The sequence below is a fragment of the Tupaia chinensis genome, unplaced genomic scaffold (genome assembly GCF_000334495.1).
Source record: "Tupaia chinensis unplaced genomic scaffold, TupChi_1.0 Scaffold000341_1, whole genome shotgun sequence".
Classification (NCBI taxonomy): Eukaryota; Metazoa; Chordata; class Mammalia; order Scandentia; family Tupaiidae; genus Tupaia; species Tupaia belangeri.
This window is the reverse complement of record NW_006159835.1, coordinates 1634164-1658182: the sequence shown is the minus strand read 5'-3', so window position 1 is coordinate 1658182 and position 24019 is coordinate 1634164. Positions and strand designations below refer to the sequence as shown.

At 36.0% G+C, this 24019-nt stretch overlaps 1 protein-coding gene across 1 annotated transcript in view; it reads right to left on the bottom strand.

Annotated features, from left to right (window-relative positions):
• Positions 1–92: 92 nt before the first annotated feature.
• The window catches only part of WDPCP (WD repeat containing planar cell polarity effector), a 264252-nt gene continuing 240325 nt past the window's right edge, over positions 93–24019 (bottom strand). The window contains exons 15-16 of the mRNA XM_027773331.1: positions 2321–2423; positions 93–1604 (exon numbers count right to left, since the gene is read on the bottom strand). Coding sequence (XP_027629132.1) covers positions 1600–1604; positions 2321–2423 — 108 coding nt within the window. The 3' untranslated portion in view covers positions 93–1599. The remainder of the gene's footprint in view (positions 1605–2320; positions 2424–24019) is intronic.

The window sequence follows — 24019 nt, the reverse complement described above, 5'->3', positions numbered from 1 at the left end:
GAAAGCAAGCCACTTGGTCCAGGACTCAAACCATGTTTAGCCATGTGGGAGTCCAGTGCGTAAACCACCATGCCACATGCTGGCCCCAGAAAGTCAAAATTTAATCATTTTCTATTTGGGAATAGTTTGAGAGAATAGTTAAAAATAAATGGAGGAAATCTGAGGAAAAAATTAGTTTTCCAGGATGATGTGGGTTGCAATGAAGAGATGGGCAGAAACAGTGATGAGGAAACTAGAGATTCTTTCCTAATTCCACTGATAATTTTAAGTGAGCATCGTCCAGTCTTCTGGAATAAAAGTATAATAGAACAGTCATCTAAGAGGTTAATTTCTTCAGTTACTTATGTTATTGAATGATATCTTTGACATGGCATAGAAACAAGGTCAAAGACTAAGGCCTAAAACAAGACTGAGAAAAGCGGAATTATAGTGCTTTAGGAAAAAGATATTTGCTAGAAATGAGGCAAGGCTCAAAGAGGGAACACCAAGCCCTCTGGCTAAGAATTAATAGCTGGCCACAGGAACTTGATCAGAGAAGACACAGGACACAAGATATATTTTGATAAATAGTGGGTTTTCTTCATTTTTCTGAAACTTTGTGGTAATCTTTCTTCCTCCTTAGTAACTTTAAATAGCTTTAAAATGCAAAGATGGCTTTCTTTTCCCTGGTGAAGAAGAAGGATAGAGGACAACTAACAAAAATTCCCAGAAAACTAGCTATGAATTAGCCTCCTGCTTTGTTTTCCTAAATGGCTAGAGAGAGAGGAATGGAGGATGCTTATAGCTCCATCATAAAATATTACAAATCCTATCAGCATGGTATGCTTTCAGCATTTAATTGAAAGTGACTTCTCATAAAAAATGTAAATTGTACCTACCTCACAAAGTTGTGGTGAGGTTTAAATTAGTATCTATGATTCAAAATAGTGTTTGGCTGATTTTGAGTATCCAACACATACTAGCTATTATTATTAAGCAGGCATATCAATGTCCTTAGCAAGAAACAAGATCTAGTGATAGGTCAACTAAAGATAATATCTAATGTAGTAATAGTACAGGTCAAGTATTTCTTATCTATAATAAAACACAGTAAGTATTTCAGATTTTTTCAAATTTTGGAATATTTACACATACAGAATGAAATCTCTCAAGGACAGACTCTAAGTCTAAATATGAAATTAATTTATGTTTCATATACACCTTAAACACATAATCTAAAGGTAATTTTACATAATATTTTTGTACTGCAGCATTTTGACTATGACCCATCATTACATGAAGCTGGCTGTATAATTTTCCACTTGGGATGTCATGTTCTTGCTCAAAAAGCTTCAGATTTTTGGATTAGGGATGCTCAACCTGTATTACTTACCCATTAGAAGTGCAAGTTTGAAAGTGGCATATGCACATTTTAGGTTCAATCATGTTGAAACTCTCTCAGGGTGAGGGAAGGAGAATGAATTATCTTACTGAGAAGTAATTGTCAGCTTTGATATTCAGGTTTAGAGCTACCTCAGTGGCAGGCTTTGAGTCCTTCAGTACCACCTTAAAGGCTGAGATCTATGGCAGTGACGTCAGAGAGCAGCTGACAATTGATCCTTAGGCTACAAATACAGTATAACAAAAACAAAACACAAAGCTCAGTGGAGAAGCTCTCTGTAATATTCTCAAGCACTTATTTATTAACACTTCTTTGTTTCATAGGAGTTCTGCAGAGAAATTAATTCTATTACAGTTATGACAGTCCTTTGAATGCTCTAGGAATAAAAAATACCAGGAAGAATAGGAATTTGGAAATTCAAATATCAGAATTTAGTGACATCGGATGAACTGAGTTTAGAAAAGTAAGAGATCATGCTGATACTATTGTATTATACTTTTTTAAAAGTTTCATTTTTCTATATTGTGAAGTTTAAATGAAACTTTAGATTCAGTCCAAGCTTCTGATTTGTCTTCTTTGGGATGAGTCTAGTAGCTTCTAAATGGAAACAAATTACTCATCAAACTTGAAATCTCATGTGAAATACTGTCTGATATAGGAGAAAATTAGTTTGAAATATATGGCTATGTGTATAAATAAAGGGTTGTACTTTTTGATAAATGATTACTATATATTTTCATATTAACACAATTCCAACTTGTATTTTGATACTGTATTATCTGTCAAGGTTTCTTTCTTTTTTTAAAAAAAGACACTATCTTTACAAAGAAAGTAATTCAAATTAACCAGCCATGCCCTACAACCATAAATAGGAATGATACTGAGTAAGTATTGATTAAAACAAAAAGCACTTTTAAAAAAAAAAGCACTAATTCTTACCAATTCCAGAGGTTATTGATTCTGCATCAATGTCACTAGCTCTTTTTCTTGCTACTTCAGCTAGCGCCAATTCACCCTTATCTCTTGCAAGGTAATGGATATCCTTTGGAAATAAAGCAAAATAAAAGATTAATCCAAAATTAATCTTGGTCAAGTTACAAAGGAGATTTTGAAAGAAAGTTACTGTTTAGGTTACAAAATAGACACAGTTGATAAATTTTTTTTTGAATTTTAAAATTTCTCAGTTTTCTATTGTAAGCAAATTTTTTTCTTACAGCTCTAACTAAAAGCACTTATTTAAATAGATTTTATTAGGCCTAAGAGAAAAATATTGTTTTTTGTTGTTTTGATAAAATATTTGACATACTTAGTTTTCCTTTTCCTTTTTTTTTTTTTTTGCCTTAGGGTGCATGCACTTGCCAGAGAGAGAAAGACAGGGGGGAGTGGGGAGTGAGAACTCACCCCCAGGTGTGATGGCCACACTGTAATCCCCTCTCCTCCATTCTCCTCTCAGGGTCTTGGACACAGGTACATGTGGACAGGCTTAGGTTTCAAGCCACTGGGTCTGAGACTTGAACCATGGTTGGCCAAGTGGGGGGGGGGTCTAGCAACTTAACTGCTACACCATCTGCTGGCCCTGACATACCTAGTTTTCTCAGGGAATAAAAACCTTAATTGTTACTGTCTTATACAGACTATAATATCTGAAGAGCAACTTAAAAAAATTAATTGCATATTATGTTAAGCACTATACCAGGAATACAGTGCAGATTTCTCTCTGATTTTTATGTGTATGGCATCTATTCTTTTTAAAAGGTAAATACTGTCATTCTTTTAAACTCATTCACTCAACAAATAATTAGTACTCACTAGGTGCCAGGCAGTGTTCTGGAGCATAGTGATCGATTACAATACCATGTGTTGAGAAGCTTTGAACCCCATGAGAAGAAAGACTGCTATTAACAAATATTTAATTACATGAAATTGTAGAGTTTATGATACATATTTGCAAGAGTGCTGTGGAGCCAAAGAGGAGGAACTAATCTTTGATGTGAGTCTTGAAGGATGAATAAGGAGTTCACTAAGAGGAAAAACAAGGGGAAGGTGACAGGAAATGAATGCCATCTGATACATATATGCAGAAAACTTGAAAAGAAAAAAAAATGCTCTGTTAGGCGATGGCAGGTCTTGTGATATGAAAAGACTATTGGATGTGTGGGACAAAGCAGTGGCAAACAATATGAGCCACTAGGTAGAGCCACTAAAAATGACTTTTCACTCTTTTTGGTGTGCAAAATGACTGTTGGAATGAAAATTTTATTGTAAAGAAAATGGAAAAAGAATAAGGTCAGTTTTATATTTATAAAGAAATTAATATGAATAGCCTGAAAACAGACACACTGAAAATGAAACTGGACAGAAAGCCTAGGGATAAACCCAAATATCTAGAGTCAATTGATGTCAACTAAGATCCCAGGAACACACAATGGTTAAAGGATAGTTTCTTTAATAAATGGTGTTGGTAAAACTAGGTATCTGTATGCAGAAGAAAGAAACTGAACCCTTATCTCGCAGATAAAAATAAACTCAAAATCGATAAAACATTTTGAAATGAAGTCTAAAACTACAAAGGTTCTAGAAGAGAATGCCTATGACATTGGTCTGGGCAATGATTTCTGAAAAGAACTTTAAAGGTATGGGCAATAAAATAAAAATAGACAAATGAGCATGCACCAAATTTAAAAGTTTCTGCACAGCAAAGGAAACAACAGAGTGAAGAGACAGTCCATGGATTGGAGAAAGTATCTGCAAACCGACATCTGATAAGGAGCTAATATCCAAAACGTTCAAGAAACTCAATAGCCAAAAAACAAATAACCTGACTTAAAACTGGGTAGAGGATCTGAATAGGCATTTCTCAAGTGAAGAGGTATGAATGACCAATAGACACTTAAAAAATGCTCAACATCTCTAATCATCAGGGAAATGCAAATAAATACTATGAGATACCACCTTATACTTGGTAGAATGGCTACTATCAAAAAGATAAATAGTGAAAAGTGTTGGTGAGAATGTGGAGAAAAGGGAAACCCTGTACCTTTTTGGTAGAGATATAAATTATTGGGTTGTCAGAAAAGTCATGATGTATTATTTTCTATGTTTTTCTATTAAAAAATGCATCATAACTTTTTTGATGACCCAGCAGGACAGTCATTTTGGAAAACAGTACGGTAGTTCCTCAAGAAACCACAAGTAGAATTACCATATATGTAGCAAGCCTACTTTTGTGTATATATCCAAAGGACTTGAAACTGGTATGTCAAAGAGATCTATGGGGCCAGCAGGTGGCATGGTGCTTGAGGTACTCGATTCCCACTGACCATGGTTTGAGTCCTGGACCTGGCGGCCTGAAATCAAAACAAATAAATAGATAAATAATTAAAGAGATATCTACACTCCCACATTCATTTCTTTTCCTCTTTTTTTAAGAGATATTTTTGCTAAGGGCACATGTGCTCACTGGAGAGACAGAGAGAGAAAGAGACAGAAAGAAAGAAATCACCCCCCAAAGCAGATGGCCATGCTGCAATCCCCTTTCCTCCATTCTCCTCTTGGGATCTTAGGCATGCATGCACACGTGCCTAGAGTAAGTTTCAAGCTGCCGGGTCCAGGAGTCAAATGCCGTTGACTACATGGGAGTCAAGAAACATAATCATTATGCCATCTGCTGGTCCCATCCACATGCATTTCAAGAGCCAAGATAAATGTAATTAACTTGAGTGTCCATCAATGAACAATGGATAAGGAAAAATGTGTTATATACACACAGTAGAATACTATACAGCCTACAAAGTGAAAGAAATTCTGTCATTCAATGACATGGGTAGAACTGGAGGACATCATAATAAGTGAAATAAGTCAGGCACAGAAAAACAAATCCTGCATAATCTCACTTATATATCAAATCTAAAAAGACTTGGTCTCATAGAAATAGAGAGTAGAAAGTAGTTACCAGAGGCTGAGGATGTAGGAGAGAGGAAGGGAGGGGAAAAGGATGATGATGATAAGGTACAAAGTTTCAGTTAGACTGGAGGAATAAGTAAAGTGGTCTATTGGACTGCACGATGATCACAAGTAATAATGTCTTATTATAATATAATTATAATGTCTTATATACATCAAAATTGCTGAAAAAATAGATTTTTGGTAGAAGTTTTTAGCTCAGGGCATGTGCACTCACTGGTGAAAGGGAGCAAAAGAGATGGTGAGAAGGAAACTGAGAAATCACCCCCTAGGGGGGATGGTCATACTGCAATCCTTTCTTTTCCATTCTCCTCCTGGGATCTTGGGAATGCACACCCCCCTCCCCCACTGCATGAGTCTCAAACCACCCTCGGCCATGTGAGAGTCCAGTGACATAACCCCTATGCCACTAAGAATAGATTTGCTGGCCCCTAAGAATAGATCTTTAATGTCCTCAGCAGACACAAAAAAAGTTGGTGAGGTGATAGGTATGTTAATTTGCTACAATGAAACATATAGATTACATTGTACCCCATATATAGTTACTATTTGTACCTCATATTACATTGTACCCCATATATACAGTTACTATTTGTCAATTAACAAATAATTGCCTATTTGGGAGGGGAGAAAAGAGACATGCGTGGAAGCCTTGTTTTTGTTTTACTGGTCCCCGTTTGGAGACACTGAATATGATTTAAAAAAAATTTTTTTTTTGAGAGGTTTTTGCTATAGGGCGCGTGCACTCGCCAGACAGACAGAGAGAGACAGAGAGACAGAAAGCGAGAAATCACCCCCTGGGGGGATGGGACTCCACAATCCCTTCTCCACCATTCTCCTCTCGGGGTCTTGGGCACGCACACACACACGCCCGGCGTGAGTTCTAAGCACCCGGGTCCGGGACGCAAACCACGGTCGACTACGGGGGAGTCCAGCGACATAGTCATTACGCTAACTGCTGGTTCCCATGATTTAAAATTTTTAAATTTATTTCTTGAGAAATGAAAGACAGAATCCCTAACAGTCTCACCATACTCTGACAGTCTCCCTTGTCTTTGGTCAGTCAGGATCATAGTATACTCAGCATATTCTGGTCAGAACGCTAGGCCTTCCCATAGGACTCTAAAGTTGTGCAGTGGTGCCCTACCACCTGGGCCCCTGAAGTTGGGCCCACTGTGTGACTTAAACGATACATATCAAGTCTAAATAAACAATACAGATGGCAGTAGATTTCCAACATTTGATAATTTCCAACATTTACGGCCACCAAGCCAGGGTTAACTTATTAGTGGATGACTAGTTTACAAAAGTATTAGTAACCTGGAAGCAAGTTTTCAGAAAAAATATTATTCACAAGAGCGAACCACTTAGTATTTGTCATTCTCAGTAAAAACTTTACAATTTGACTTACATTAGTACCATCATTTAGCGCTATTAAGTGAAATTGGCTTGCACTGAACAAAAGATGACAAACTGACAGTATTTGGCCATGACCCAGATTTCAAAATTTATACTAGTCTGTCTGTATCGTCTAAGATCTAAAATAAAAAAACCCTGCTGTTCCTGGATTCCTATTACCTTTCACAGAGGACTTTTACATATGCTACTAGAATGAATATGCAAATTTACAATGCAAAGTGTTTAACGCTAGAAAAATATCTTGAGTAGACTTCCATGTTTAAATCATACCTTTGATTGATCACTGATGGGTAGTTACAACTACTGTCACTGTAATCCTTTAAACATTTTAATGTTGAGTCAATTCCATGGCCTGGTAGTTAAGACAGCTAGATCCCACATGGCTAATTATGTGGTGTGAGTAACATGCTGTGTGTGTGTGTGTGTGTGTGTATGCATGTGTGTGTGTGTGTGTGTGCATGTGTGTGTGTGTGTGTGTGTGTATGCATATGCGTGTGTATGCACATGCCTAAAATCTCTAAAGTGAGGAGGTGCTTTCTCCTCTCCCTCTTTCTCTGTTTCTCTCTGGTGAGTACACACACCCTCTAGCAAAGAGAAAAAAAAATTAAAAAATTAAAAAATAAAGTACAATTTTTAAAATTTAATGTTTTTAGATATGTTTGTTTGAGAAATGGAAGCACTGTCAAAGACCTGCAATAGCTTATATGTATTTAAGATTACATGGTTCAGACCCTTGTAATATTTTACTTAGTCTCAATCAATTGGTAATTGAAGATTTATATAGATATTCTTCAGTTTTACATATTTAAACCTTGTCTAAAATTGCTTTCACAACATTCAAATTCATGCTATTTCATGTAAACACAGAAGTTTACAATGTAGATACAGTTCTTTCTCTGTTTATCTAAAAATAATATTTTTCTCTGTAGGATAAATCTGTTTAGAATTAGGAATAATATATATTTTTCCAAAACTTAATATTTTACAAGTTTCATATTTTGTATAGTTGAGGAGACTATAAGTACCTCTTTTTTTCTTTAAACAAACAGATTTTGTGATTATAACTTTATTGCATCCTCTTTTTTTTTCTTTTATTTATTTCTTCCATGAGGAAGAAAGAGAGACAGCATCCCCAAGATCTTGATGTCATGAGCCACCCTCAGCTAGCCCGCTCGTTGGTACCTACTCAGGGAGCTCTCCGGACCTGTCCCTGGGACATTAACAAGTGGCTCTGCTTACAGAGTCACATTTTCCTCCTTTTTAAAAGAATATAACTTTCAAGATAAGAAAGTATGTTTATTTCATAGTGATATTTAATATAAAGTTTAGTGATCCATTTTTAATATTTATCTAAATGTTTTGAAGTCTTTCTTATGTGAGAAAAATAATCGTCTGAAAAGTAAACACATGAGAAGAATCAAAATTTTATGTTACCAAATGAAGAATTTATTTGGAATGTCATATATTTTTATGATAGAACAAGTTTCTGGAAATTATATGTTTTTGGAAGTTTTGTGGAATTCATGAATAAAAACTACTTCTTCCTTTCAGGAGGTTTCCCCCCACCTCCCCCTGCTGCTTCAATTTTCTCTGTGAGGTTAGATTTATTTATTTATTTAGTAATTTTAGGCATTTATGTTTTTCCATAAACAATCAATGTTAAACTACATTTTCATGTACATTTGTATATATTATTTTAAAAACTGAAAAAAATTATTTTGATATTTCTTTATACTGCAATGTGAAATGACACATAGCAAAATATAGGAAAAAAATACCAAAAAGTACCCCAAGTTGTCAAACAGTGTGTTTAGTGTGCTACATTTTTCTAGAAATGAAGATAAAAATGTATGTGTTTATATATATATTTTTTCCTATAAAGCAAATAGAACTTAATGGAGAAGATAAGGAACAATGTGAATAAAACATACTGAAACTGAGAACTCTCTGAATGTGCCTATTTTAAGAGATTTAACTAGAGTCATATACATCTTTTAGATAATTATAAAATTAAGGACAAATTTTAAAAGTAACTCCTAAACATAAAAAGCAAAATTAAATTGGGCTAACCCCTAGAGCGGCAGGTCAGTGCTACTGCATAGAGGGAGCTGGATCTTACATGGCCAACGGGGATTCAAACCCCAGACCTGCACACATGCATGCACAGGATGCTGATGGGATGGAGAACTAGAGAAAAAATTGTGGTCCCCTTTGAGGGTTCTGTTTCTTTATCTCCCACATGCAAACATCCACCTTCTGGCATAAAAAATATCATACATGAGGTTAAGAGTATATCAATATGATGGTATAATTACATGAAAAAAACTTCAAGTCACCTTAAAAAATATATATGTCTTATGATTTAAGGAATGTATCTAAGAACAAAGGAATTAAGAAGAAACCCTAAATGTTCCTATATTTCTACCAGTAGAAATAATATTTATGGGATTATTCTAAAACCATTTTAAAACAAATGTTATACAACAAAGTGCAGCCAAATTCAGCCTATGACCAGGTTTTGTAAATAAAGTTTTATTAGAACATAGCCATCCTCATTTGTTTACATATTGGGTGTACCTGCTTTCAAGCTACAGTGGAGGAGTTGAATACCTACAACAGAGACGGTACAACCTGCGAGGCCTAAAATACTTACTATCTGGTCCTTCACAAAAATATTTTGCCAAACCCTGTTCTAGCTCTTTCCTATGGAATATAATGACAAGCTTGAGAGGAATAAGCACTCAAGAACCCAGTCTGTGAAATCTAGTAACCATTTGCTACTCAAAGAAACAATTACTTAGAAATATTGCTGGCTTCAGGTGTGGGACACTTTGTGACAATAGAAGACAAGAAAACTCAGTATTGCTGAGATCATTACAGTAGGATTCATTTGAAAGGGTTTTCATGGCCAAAGATAAATGAAAAAATATCATCTGTATATTCTTAAAACGTATACAATAAAATCCAGCATGTAACAGCACAAAATCATAAAATCAGCTTCCAATAAGAGTATACTTGACATATATGAAGAAGTAGGAAATTGTAACACTAACCAGGAGAAAAACAGAACACTTGAAAGAGACCCAGAGATGGCAGAGATAATGGAATTAACTATAAAGTTTTTTGTTTTTTTTTTTTAACTCTAGGGTGCATGTGCCCACTGGAGAGACAGAGACAGACAGAGAGACAGAAAGTGAGAAATCACCCCCCGGGGTCGGGTGGATGGCCATGCCGCAATCCCTTCTCTGTTGTCCTCCTGGAATTTTTTTTCTTTTCTTTATTTTTATTTTTTTGGGAGCTTTTTGCTATAGGGTGCATATGTTCACCAGAGAGACAGAGAGACAGAAAGTGAGAAATCACTTCCTAGGGGAGAGGGTCACACTGCAATCCCTTTTCCATTCTCCTCTTGGAATTTTGGGTACACATGCACACAGGCCTGGCGTTAGTTTCAAGCCACTGGGTCTGGGACTCAAACTGCAGTAAACTACATGGGAGTCCAATGCCTCAACCACTAGGTTGCCTGCTGTCCCCACAGAAAATAATTTTTAAAAAGTAATTATGGTGGGACCAGCAGTTAGCATAATGTCTATGTCGCTGGACTCCCATAGAGTCGACTGTGGTTCGAGTCCCGGACCTGGTGGCTTAAAACTCACGCTGGGCACATGTGCATGCATGCCCAAGATCCCAAGAGGAGAATGGAGGAGAAGGGACTGTGGTGTGGCCATCCCCCTCGGGGGGGGGGGTGATTTCTTGCTTTCTATCTCTCCGTCTTTCTGGCGAGCGCATGCACCCTATAACGAAAACCTCTCCAAAAAAAAACACAAATAAAGAATTACCATGTGAAACTATGCAAGTCGCAACACAATGTAACAATATCTTTTAAGTGTTGAGAAAAAATAAGAATCTCACCTATCAACCAGTATCAACCAGGAATTATACTAAGCCAAAATATCTTTGAGAAATAAAGGTGATGTCAAGCCTTTTATAGACATATGAAAGCTAAGAGGATTTACCATTAAAAGATTAGCACAATGAAAAATACTAAATAAAGTTATTCAGTCAAGAAAGAAAACATACCAGATGAGTACTTAAAAGGATATAAAGAAATGATGAATGTCAAAATGGAAAGTATGAGGGTAAATACTTAAGGCTTTTTACACATTAAAAATTAAGAGCTATTGTTTATGTAAAAACAGTAACAATACATTATGACATGTATTACCTATAGAAACAAAAAGAGTAAAATATAACAGAAGATAAAAGGACAGAGTATTTATAGTTGCCATCATTATAGTATATATACAATGACACTGAATACTGTATACCAAAAATAGATGGCCATAACTGAAATATGCTTATCATAACCTTAGAAAAAGTATGTGCACATGCATACACATAACACACACATGCATACAAACACACCCAATTAGGTATAGCTAGTAAGTCAACATAGGAGCTATATTAGAATAATAATAATAAACCCAATTAATTCAAAAGAAGAATGAAAAGAAGAAAAGGGGAAGCAACAAAGAAGAGATGTGACCAAATTAGATAACAGACTTAAATCTATATCAATAATTAAATGAAACTGGTCTAAAAGGTCGACTTAAAAACAGAGGTTGTCACACTGGACAACAAAGCAAGAATTGACTATGTTTTGTCTATGGGAGATCCACTTGAAAGACACAAGTAAGTTAAAAGTAGAAGGATGAAAAAAGACATAAAATGTAAACATTTATCAAAAGAAAGCTGGTGTCTAAATTAGTAAAAGAGAACTGAACTTCAGAACAATAAATATTATTTAGAAAAAAAGTACATTTTACGATAAAGAGAGTCAATTGCCTCAAAATAGAACCAACATCTGAAAAGTGAAAATAGAAATAGTAAAATCCACAGTTACAGTTAAAAATTTAAAGTCTCCTCTAAGTAACTGAACAAATATAGTAGGATATAAAAAATAACACTGTCAACAAATTGGACGTAATTATCATTTATGGAACACCGAGCAAGAGTAAACTATTTTTTTCAACACATGTAACATTCAACAGGCTATATATTAGGCCACAAAACAATTCTCAATAAATTTTAGAAGACTGAAATCAGAGTGTATTTTGTGTACAAAGGAATGAAATTGGAAATTAATTTACAAACATATCTTAAAAATTCTCAAATGTTAAGCAACACACTTTTAAATAGCCTGTATCAAAAAAAAAATCACAACAGAAATCAGAAATTGTTTTAAGCTGAATAAAAATGAAACATGGCATATATAAGTAAAATTCAGCTGTGAAGAAATTTCTAGCTATAAATGCTTATACTAATAATGGAGAAAGCTCTAAATTGACAGCATAAGCTTCGACCTTAAAAACCTAAATAATATAATGCATTAAAGCAAATATGAGTAGAAAAAAGGAAATAAAGATTAACACTGAAGGGGCCAGCAGGTGGTGTGGTGGTTAAAAGGCACTGGATTCCCACATGGCCGACCGACATTCAAGTCTCAGACCTGGTGGCTTGCTTTCTCCCTTTCCCTTTCTCTCTCTCTCTGGTCAAATTAAAAGATAATAGTAACAAATGGAATTAAGTAGATTGTTCTTTTTTTTTTTTTTTTTTAAAAAAAAAAAGATTAATATGGAAATCAACGAACTAAAGAGAGGTCAGTAAAATAGACTAAACAACCAATTCTGGCCCATCTTTGTGTAGTCTGTAAATTAGATTTTTATATTTTTAATGGATCTGAAAATTTAAAATAAAGGTAATACCCAAGAAAATTATATAAAATTCAATCGTCATTGTCAATACATAAATTTTAGGGTCAACCGGAGGCATGATGGTTAAAGTGCTGGATCCCACATGGCCAGCTTGATGGTTCAAGTCCTAGATCAGGCAGCTTGAAAAACACACCAGGCATGTGTGCATGCATACCGAAAATCCTGAGAAGAAAATGGAGAAAAAGGTATTGTAGTGTAGCCATTCCTTCCTGGACGTTGATTTCTCACTTTCCCTCTCTCTGTCTTTCTTGGGTGAGCATACTGCCCTATGGCAAAAATCTAAAAATTAGTGAAGTTTATTGATGACTGAACACAGCATGGTTATTTATTTATATATCATTTATGGTTGCTTTCATGATTTCATAACAGAGTTGAGTAACTACAATAAGACAATATAGCCTGCAAAGCCAAAAACATTTATGATCTGGCTTCTTACAGAAAAAATGTGCTGACACTAAAAAAAAAGAGGACAATCAACAGAGAAAATTAATCAAATTTTAAAAATTGATTCTTTTCTAGTGCATGTAGGCTCACTGAGAGAATTATCCTACACTGACAGCCCCCACCTCCCCCTCCTGCAGCAAACTAGCTGTGGGGAGAACACAGCTATAGTGGTCAGGGCCTCTGCTGGACTTTTTTTTTCCCCCAGGGAGTGCACAGAAACTGTAAACTAAACAACTAGCTGTCCCCTGAGTCACACAACTCCTTATCCAGCACATGTATCTCTCCTATGGGCAATCCACTGAAGATGCAGGATATTACTTACTTCGGCAAAAGTTTCACTTGCATCCCTGACCTGGAGGGGGACCTCTACCCTCTGTCTAGGGTCTGAGAACTCAGGGCAGCAGTTATATTGTCATGAAGTACACCCCATCTATAGGAAGAGTTCTCCACCAGGTAACTAAACATCAATGCAGGGACAATAAATAAGAAAAAAAAAGAAAACATTTCTCTTCCAAAGAAACACACTAACTCCCTACTAACCACAGATAAAACACAGGAATCAGATTTGATAATGATTATCATAATAAAATTAAATGAAATGCAAGACAATACTAATAATTCCAGGAGATGAGGAAAACAATCCATGGCATGGATAAGAAATTCAATAAAGAGACAGACTTTTAAAAAGGAATCAAGGGCCAGTAGATGGTACGGTTTTTAAGGTGCTGGAGTCCCACATGACCGAATGTGGTTTGAGTCCAGGACTTGATGGCTTTCTCACTTTCCCTCTCTCTCTCTCTCTTTCTCTGTCTCTCTCTCTGGTGAGCACATGTACCCCACAGCAAAATTTTAAAAATAACAATACTAAATAAAATAAAACAAATAATTCTTTTAAAAAAGAAATCAAACAGAAATCCTGGAAATGAAGACTACAGTTCAGAAAATAAAAAATTCTGAAGCGAGCATCAACAACAGGTTGGCCATGCAGAAAAAAGAATCTTGGAAAGGGCAGACACAACTTTGGAAATAGAGCAAACTTTCTAATAAAAATGATAACATACAGGAAATGTGGGACCCCATTTAACAACCAAATATTCATATAATGGGTATTCCATAAGGCAAAGACATGGGAAAAGGCATAGAAAATCCATTTTATGAAATATTAGCTTAAACTTCCCATATTTAAAGAGAGATATAGACATCTAGAAACAGGAAATTTAAAAGGTGCCAAATAGATTCAACATAAGGAAATCCTCTCCAAGGCACATCATTGTCAAAATGTCAAAAGTCAAAGATAGTGCCTAAAAATGGTTAGAGCTAAGTTCCAAGTTATTTATAAAAGGTACCTCATCACAGTAACCTCAGCCCTCTCAGCAGAAACCTCACAAGTCAAGGAAAGAATGGGCTGACATACTCAAAATTCTAAAAGAAAATCATTTCAGCCAAGAATATTATATGCAGCACAACAGTCCTTCAAATTGGAAGGAGAAATAAAATCATATACAGACAAACAAAAACTGAAGAATTCACCAAATTCTAGACCAGCTCTTTAAGAAACACCTAAGGAAGGACTGGCTGCATGACCTGGTAGTTAGGCTGCATGGCCTGGAAGTTAAGGCAGCTGGGTTGGTCCCACATGGTCAACCATGTTGTTTGAGTCCTTGTCCTTATGGCTTGAGTAACACAACCAGGTGTGTGTGTCTGTGTGTGTGTGTGTGTGTGTGTGTACTCAAAATCACAAAAGGAGGGAGAGATAGAGGAGAGGGATTGTGAATATGACCCTTCCCTATAGTGAGCGCTTTCTCTCTCTGGACAGCTAATATACCCCCCAGCCCCACCCTCCCCAAAATATATCAAGACACATACACATTTATTCATTTATACTTAAAGGAGTACTACATCTGGAAATGAAAGGAAGATAAATATCACCATGAAAACACATGAAAGTGTAAAAATCACTAGTAGAAGAATGACACAAAGAAAAGGAAATGATTCAATTCCTACCACTATGGAAAACTTCCAAACAGCAAAGAAACACAAAGGTAAAAGAAAAATAAGAAAATGCACAAAAAAACCAGAAACCAACCAACAAAATGGTAGGTATAAACCTGTACATATCAACAGTATCATTGAATATAAGTAAATTAAACTCCCCAATCAAGAGATAGAAACTGGCTGAATAAATTAAAAAACAAACAAACAAACAAAATAAACCAAAAGCTTTAAACATAGTGCTATATGTTGATTACAAAAAACACACCTCATCAGTAAAGATGTAAGGAGATTGAGAGTGAAAGGTCAGAAAAAGTTCTTTCATGTAAATGTGAAGCTAGATAAAAAAATCAGGACTGATTATTTCATATCAGACATAACAGACTTCAAGCTAAACTCTGTAAAAAGAAGCAAAGATCATTATATAGCTTCATGGAATCAACTCAGAAAGAAGCTATAGCAATTATAAATATTTATGCACCAAACATCAGAGCACCAAACATAATACAAAGACTTATAGACTCATGGGGTGAAATAGAGTCTTAACACATCAATTGTTTGGGATTTTAACATCCAGCTATCACCATTAGATAGGTCATCTAGGAAAATGTTAAAGAGACATTGGAATTAAATGATATCATAAGCCTAATGGACTTAAAAGACATTTATAGATATTTCACCCAACAAATACAGAATACACATTTTTCCCAGTGGCTCATGGAAATTATGTGAGATTGACCACAATACAGGGTAGAAAAGAAGTCTCTACAAATTTAAAAGAACAGCAATCATATTTAGCGTCTTCTCTGATCACAATGAAATTAAACTTAAAATTAACATTCAAAAGAATTTTAGAAAAACCACAAATATTGAAGAAATTAAGAATGAAAAAATGTAAATATCTTGAAACATATTGGGACCAGTAGCTGGCATAAAGGCTATGTCGCCGGATACCCATGTAGTTGACTGTGGTTCAAGTCCTGGACTAGGGGCCTTAAACTCACACTGGGCATGTATGCATGCGTGCCCAAGATCCTGAGAGGAGAATGGAGGAGGAGGGATTGCGGTGTGGCCCTCCCCTCTGGGAGGTGATTTCTAGCTTTCTGTCTGTGTCTCTGTCTTTCTGGTGAGCGCACACACCCTATAGCTAAAACCTCTCAAAAAAAAGGAAACGTGGGGACCAGCAGTTAGCGTAATGGCTATGTCGCTGGACTCCCACATAGTTGACCGCGGTTCGCGTCACGGTCCCGGTGGCTTAAAACTCACACCGGGCGCGTGTGCATGCATGCCCAAGATCCCCAGAGGAGAATGGAGAAGAAGGGATTGCGGCATGACTATCCCCCTGGGGGATGATTTCTCGCTTTCTGTCTGTCTCTGTCTGTCTGGGTTGGGGGGGGCCCCCTCCCCAAAAAAAAAAAAAAAAAAAAAAAAAAAAAAAAAAAAAAAAAAAAAAGGAAACGTGATATTCCAAAATACTTAGGATATAGCAAAAGCAGCATTAAAAGGAAGTTTATAGCAATTAGTGCTTACAAGAAAGAAACAGAAAAATGGCAAACAATCTAAGGATGCATCTCAAGAAACTAGAAAACAAGAATAAGTGAAACCCAAAAGTAATAGAAAACAAAAAAGACTATAACTAAAAATAAAATAGAGAAGAGCAATACAAAAATATTGAGACAAAAGCCATTTGAGATGATAAACAAAATTGACAAACCATTAGTTAGACTAACAAAGAAAAACGGAAGATCCAGATATAAAATCAGAAATAAATAAAGACACAATACAATACAAATAGCACACATACTATAGATCATAAGGGAATACAGTGAGTGACTATATGCCAATAGACTGGAAAACCTGGGCAAATTTCTGGACACATACAATATATCAAGGTTAAACAAGAAATAAATAGAAATCCTGAATAGACCAATAACAAGTAATGAGATTAAGTAGTAATAAATAACCTCCTAATAAAGAAAAGCCCAAGTCTGGATGGCTTCTCTGCTGAATTCTACAAGTACTTTAAAAAAGAATTATCACCAGTTATCCTCTCAAACTTTTTCAAAAGATACAAATTGAGACAACCTTCGCAAGCTTGTTTAATGAAGCCAACACCACCTGATATCCAAAGCAAACAAGACATAACAATAACAACAAAACCCTAGTAACTAACAAATCAAATCCAATAACACATTGAAAAGAGTAAACACCACAACCAAGTAGTCCCGAAGATAAACGATGGTTCAATTCATGTAACATAATAAATAGTTTGTTGACAGAAGGAGAAAAATATATCAATTAAGACAGATAAAGCATCTGATAAAATACAACATCCCTTTGTGATTAAAACTCAACAACACAGGCATAGAAAGTACATTTATTAATACAACAAAGGTAATATATGACGAATCCACAGCTAACATACTCAGTGGGAAAAAGCCAAAAGTCTTTCTGCTTCAAACTCAAACACAGGGATGACCACTTTCTTCACCCTTGTTCAACAGAGTACTGAAAGTCTTAGCCAACACAATCAGACAAGAGAGTGAAAAGAAGCTCATACAAATTGGAATAGAAAGCCCCTATTTGGGACCAGCAGATGGTGTGATGGTTACATGGCTAGACTCCCAAAGAGTTGAGCATGGTTTGAATCTTCCAGCTTAAAACTCATACTGGGTGCACGTGTGTCCAAAATACAGAGAGGAGAATGCAGAAGGGACTGTGGCATGGCCATCCACACTACCGAGTGTCTACACTCTATGACAGAAACTGATTGACTAAAGGATATAGAGTCTGAGGAAGGACATTTAGAAGAAAAATAGAGACGCAAAGCATTAATGGGACAAAGAAATGTGGTATTATTTTTTATCAATAGGACTAGGGAGAAATGTTCACATGTTGAAATATTCACTTTGTAAGCTAAATAATGTGATTGAATGTACAAAAGAAAATGAGGTAAAAAAATATTTTTAAGGGATCAGCAGTTAGCGTAATGGCTATGTCGCTGGACTCCCATGTAGTCAACCGCGGTTCGCATCCTGGACCCAGTGGCTTAAAACTCACACCGGGTGCGTGTGTGTGCGTGCCCAAGATCCCGAGAGGAGAAGGGAGGAGAAGGGATTGTAGCGTGACCAACCTCCCTGGGGGGGGTGATTTTTCACTTTCTGTCTGTCTCTGTCTGTATGGCGAGCACACACACCCTATAGCAAAAACCTCATATATATATGAGCACACACACACACATATATATATATTTATATATATATTTATATATATATATATATATAATGTCCATATTACATAAAGAAATCTATAAATTCAATGCAATTCCTATCAAAATACAAGCAGCATTTCACAGAAATAGAAAAAAGCATTTTTAAAATTTGTCTGGAGTCACAGAAGAACCCATGTCACCAAAGCAATACTGTGCAAAAAAGAATATATCACTGCTTGACTTTAAAAATATCACAAAACTATAATAAGCAAATCAGCATGGTATGGCACAAAAACAGACACAGACCAATGCAGCAGAAGAGAGAACCCAGAAATAAACTCAATAACATACAGCCAACTGATATTTGACAATGGTAACACGACAATCCAATGGAGAAAACACTGTCTCTTCGAAAGGTGCTGGGAAAAAGATTCTTCACCTGCAGAAGACTGAAACTAGACCCCCATATCTTAACATTTACAAAAGTTAACTCGAAATGGATTAAAGACTTATATATAAAACTCAAATCTATAAAGACTCTAAAGCATAGGCAACACCATCAAAAAGAGACAAGTAGGAAGACATCAAACTAATACGCTTCTGCACAGTAAAGAGATAATCATAGAATGGGAGAAAATATTTGCATATTATACTTCAAATAAGAGATAAAAAAAAAACAGAATATATTAAGAACTCAAACAGCTCACCCACAAAAAAACCCTGAATTAGTTAGCAAATAGGCAATTCATGTTGACAGATAACTCTCAAATGAATCCATACAAATAGGTAAAAAAAAAAAGCATATAGAAAAGTGTCCATCTTGTCATAAGGGAAATATAAATCAAAACCACAATGAGATATCACATAACTCTTTTGAGAATGACTAAGATCCAAAAAAGAAAGAAAGAAAGGAAAGAAGGAAGGAAGGAAGGAAGGGAGAACGAAAGAGAGAAAGAGAAGAAAAGAAAACAAAGAGTAACAAGTGCTGGAGAGGCTGTGGAGAAAAGGAACCTTTGTGCACTGTTGGTAGGAATGTAAATTAGTAAAGCCACTGTGCAAAACAGCATTGAGGTTCTTCAAAATCTAAAAACAGAACTGTATGACATAGTAATTCCATTTTCAGTATTTACCCAAAAGACAGGGAATCACTGAGTCAGTGATTTCCATGTTTATTGTAGCATTATGCACAACAGGTAAAACACGGGATACACCTAAGTGCCCAAAGTAAGATCACTGGCTTAAGGAAATGTGACACATACGCAATGGAGTACTACTCAGGCATGGAGAACAATGGTATCCTGTCATTTGACACAAAATGGATGGACCTAGAAGATACAATGCTAAGTGAAACAAGCCAGACACATAGGAAAGACACATACTTTCTATCCCTGCTTAACGGATACCAAATGTCTGTATTTTCTGGTGTGATTTGAAGGTCTTGAGACATAAAAAAGAGTAATGGTAGACACAGAAGTTGTATGGGTGGTAGGTATTTATTATAGACACAAGAATGCATGTAAGCAATAGAAATATGTTATGGAATGGTGTATTATTGGGTTGTCAGGAAAGAAATGACACATTTTTCCACAGAAAAATACTTCCTGACTTTCCCAATGACCCAACACAATGAATTAATTTCACTGACCATTCAGTATGTATTTCTGAAAATAAAGAGAAACTTAGAACTATTGGGGTGTCAGAAAAGTCATGACATTTTTTTGCGTATTTTATAAATAGTATGAAATATATACAACATAATGTAATGTTCAATGTTGAAGATGAGTATGTCTATATCTCATTTGTTAACTACACACTGTATGCAAGCTGTGAAAACCCATTCAGTATTTCACAAAAATCAATGTTTAAAATAAATTCTTTAGAAAAGAGTAAGACTTGATATCTTTGGAGAGGGTTTTTTTTTTTTTTTTTTTTTTTCTGCTATAGGGCGCGTGCACTCGCCAGACAGACAGAGAGACAGAAAGTGAGAAATCACCCCCCAGGGGGGATGGTCACGCCGCAATCCCTTCTCCTCCATTCTCCTCTCGGGATCTTGGGCACGCACGCACACGCGCCCGGCGTGAGTTTTAAGCCACCGGGTCTGAGACGTGAACTGCGGTCGACTACGTGGGAGTCCAGCGACATAGCCATTACGCTAACTGCTGGTTCCCCCAAGACTTGATATCTTGATGGAGGTCAAATTGCATGCCTTCTAACCTTTTATTTGCCCACCTTCCTGTAGCTACATACCTTCTCCTCCTTAAAAACCCCAGATCCTGTTAACTTGAGGAGGTGTGTTGGAGACCTATCTCCTGGCTGTTGTCAACTGAATAAAACTTTCCTCTTTGTGAAGTGTTGTTTCAGATACTGTTTTTTCTGTATGGCTTCTGACTAGACCTAGCCTAACACTTTGATTTAGAAACAGTTCAACTTATTTTTATAAAAATACCTATGGTTTAAATCAGGATCTGATCTACTTATTCTGACCTTTCTCCTTCACTCACCCTACTTTTCCTGTTGTAGTAACCCATGTTCATCCATGTTTGCCCTAGGAACATTTTCACATTTCCAGCGTCTCCCTTCCTCAGGGAATGAAGAACTTCTGGTGCTTCTTCCAACTCTTGTTAGCTGTCTTCTCCACTTGACATTTTTGTTTTGCCTTTCTTTCTTCAATACTCTGCCATTTTACAGTTTGCAGTGGATTCTGTATACCCTTTGTCCATCAAATATTCTTGTTTTGAATTCCAGCTATAAATTTTGAAAACACACACACACACATAGGCATCTTTCACTGTTTCTAGACACTTGGCACAAGAGGTACACATTAACGTGTACACTCAATCTAGTATCCTTAAAACAGAAGAGGTGTGTTTCACTTGGTAGTTAATTCTTCTGACTGGTGACTCCTGATGGGGAAAATGTAAACTTGTAAGTCTACACTAAGTTTGAGTCAATAGAAGCCAAAATAGTCTATATAACATTTTAAATTGTAATGATAATGTATATAATAAATGATAAGTCTCATTTCTTAAGTTAGCAGGTATAAAACTCCTCTGTATAAAAAAAATAGTGCCAAGGATGAAACTCTGTGTCAACTTGATCACCAAGCAAGTGCCTAGGAATGGCAGATGCAAGCCACCCTACAAAACTCATGCCAATGAAAGACAAACTACCCAATATCATGCCAAGGGAAGGCACAGATGGCTGAAGAACAGCAGCTATAGGTCTTTTTATAGCATTATCAGATGGCACAGTTGACATTCCAACTGGCCCTGTGCCAATGGCCAAGATAATTAGGAACGCCAACATGAGAATCTTCAGAAGGCATACTCATCCTCATGCCATCCAGCAAGAGGCCAGAGAGGCAATTGTGGGTGGCTTTTATGCCACAATGAGTAAAGCAAATGCCACAGTTAATAATTAGTTTGGAGAGGTTACCTGAATAAGACCCCCTACAGACAAAAAATTAAAAGCAACATTCTGTGACCAAAGAAATAGACCTCCAAACTATACAGCTTCTACTTAAAGAAGGCATAGACAATAAAACATATAGAGATGTGAAAATAGGTGAAAAATTCATATAAAATGCATTTAAATTTTTTTAAATTTCAAAGTTACAGAAAAGTTTCAAGAACAATACAAAATTCATTTTTTTCTAAACCATTTGAAAGTAGTCAACACGTGCTTGAATAACTTAAGTGTTTATTTTCTACAAATTAAGATGTTGTCCTAGATAATAAGAATTAAACCATCAAAATCATGAAATCAACACTGATATTGTTATTCTCACTTAGTCACTGAAGTTTTATCAAACTGTCCTACTAATGTTCTCCATATTGAAATAATCCATTCCATAATGTATTTAGTTATGTCTCCTTTAGTCTTGAATAATTCTTTGGTTTTCTTTTCTCTTACATGAGTTTGACTTTTTTTTTTTTGAGAGGTTTTTGCTATAGGGCACGTGCGCTCACCAGACAGACAGAGAGACATAGAGACAGAAAGCAAGAAATCACCCCCCAGGTGGGATGGTCACGCCACAATCCCTTCTCCTCCATTCTCCTCTCGGGATCTTGGGCACGCACGCACACGCGCCCGGCGTGAGTTTAAGCCACCGGGTCCGGGACATGAACCGCGGTCGACTACGTGGGAGTCCAGAGACATAGCCATTATGCTAACTGCTGGTTCCCGAATTTGACATTTCTGATAGAATGTCTTTCAATTCAGGTTCTGATTCTTCTTCATAATTAAATTGAGACTGTGTGCTTCTTTGTAGAAACGCCACAGAAGGGATGTTGTCATTTTACTGCAATATTTAAGGTGCATGTTATTTTGTTTCATTATTGATGATAGTAAAGTTTTGAGGCAATGTAAGTATCTGACTTTCATGAAACTTTGTCTTACTAGTTATAGCATTTGTTAATAATTCTTCCCTTATTCAATTGCTACTATGTGTACCAAACTGAAATTTTCTAATTCTATAATTAATTTTATATTTATTAGCTTTATTTACGTATTTATGTACTTGTATCAGTGTGACTCATGGTTTATTTTATACTGTTATAATAATTTCTTGATTTATCCTATTGACATATTTTAGCCAAACAGCTAGGTAAATTTTTTTTTTTTGGAGAGGTATTCGCTATAGGGTGCGTTCGCTTGCCAGACAGACAGAGAGAGAGAGAGAGACAGAAAGCGAGAAATCACCCCCCAGGAGGGATGGTCACGCTGCAATCCCTTCTCCTCCATTCTCCTCTTGGGATCTTGGGCACACACGCACACATGCCGGAGTGAGTTCTAAGCCACCGGGTCTGAGACGCAAACCGCGGTCAACTACGTGGGAGTCCAGCGACATAGCCATTAAGCTAACTGCTGGTTCTCAGCTAGGTAAATTTTTAAGAAAATCTTCTAGGTACTACATATCCAATCTTAACTTATAGTCTATTTAATATTTTACTATTTTAGATAAAAGATACAAGTCTTACAATGGTACAATTCCACTTATCCCCTGCTGTGATGTTACTGTCATTAATTTCACATTGATGTAAGTTATAATCATCTAAATGCATTATTTTGGTTTTGAACAGTTATCTTTTAAAGAAAAATGTAAATGAGAAGAAAAGACATAATGGTATTCCATGAGCTTACCATTCTTTTGTGTAGACCCAAGTTTTCATTTGGTATTGTTCTACCTAAAAAATTTCCTTTAGCTTTTATTGAAGCACAAATCTGCTGCTAAGTTCTCTCAACTTGAATTTATTTCAAAGTGTCTTAATTTCATCCTCATTTAAGGTTTATTTTTCACTGAATATAAGATTTTATGTTGAGAGTATTAATTATTTTCAGCAAGTTGGGACCAGCAGGTTGTGTAATGGTTACATCGCTGGACTACCACGTAATTGTCTACAGTTTTGAGTCCCAGACCCCACTGCTTAAACTCACGCCAGATGTGTGTGTGTGCATGCCCAAAAATCTCAAGAGGAGAATGGGGAAGGGACTGTGGTGTGGCCATCATTGCCCCCCCCACCGGGGGTATGATTTCTCACTTTCTCTCTATCTCTCTGGCAAGCACATGTGCCCTATAGCAAAAATCTCTCTAAAAAAATTATTTTCAGCATGTTAAAGATGGTGCTACAATATCTTTTAGCATCATCGTTTATGATTTTAAGTTAGTCATAATTCATATTAGTTGCTTTTTCATGTAATTTTTTTGTTGTTGTTTTCTGGGTAGTTTGAAGATTTTTCTCTTCATCATCAGTTTTTTTTTTTGTAAGAATTATTTAATTTTATTTATTCATTTGTTTATTTTAATTTGACCAGAGAGAGACACGGAGAGAGAGAGAA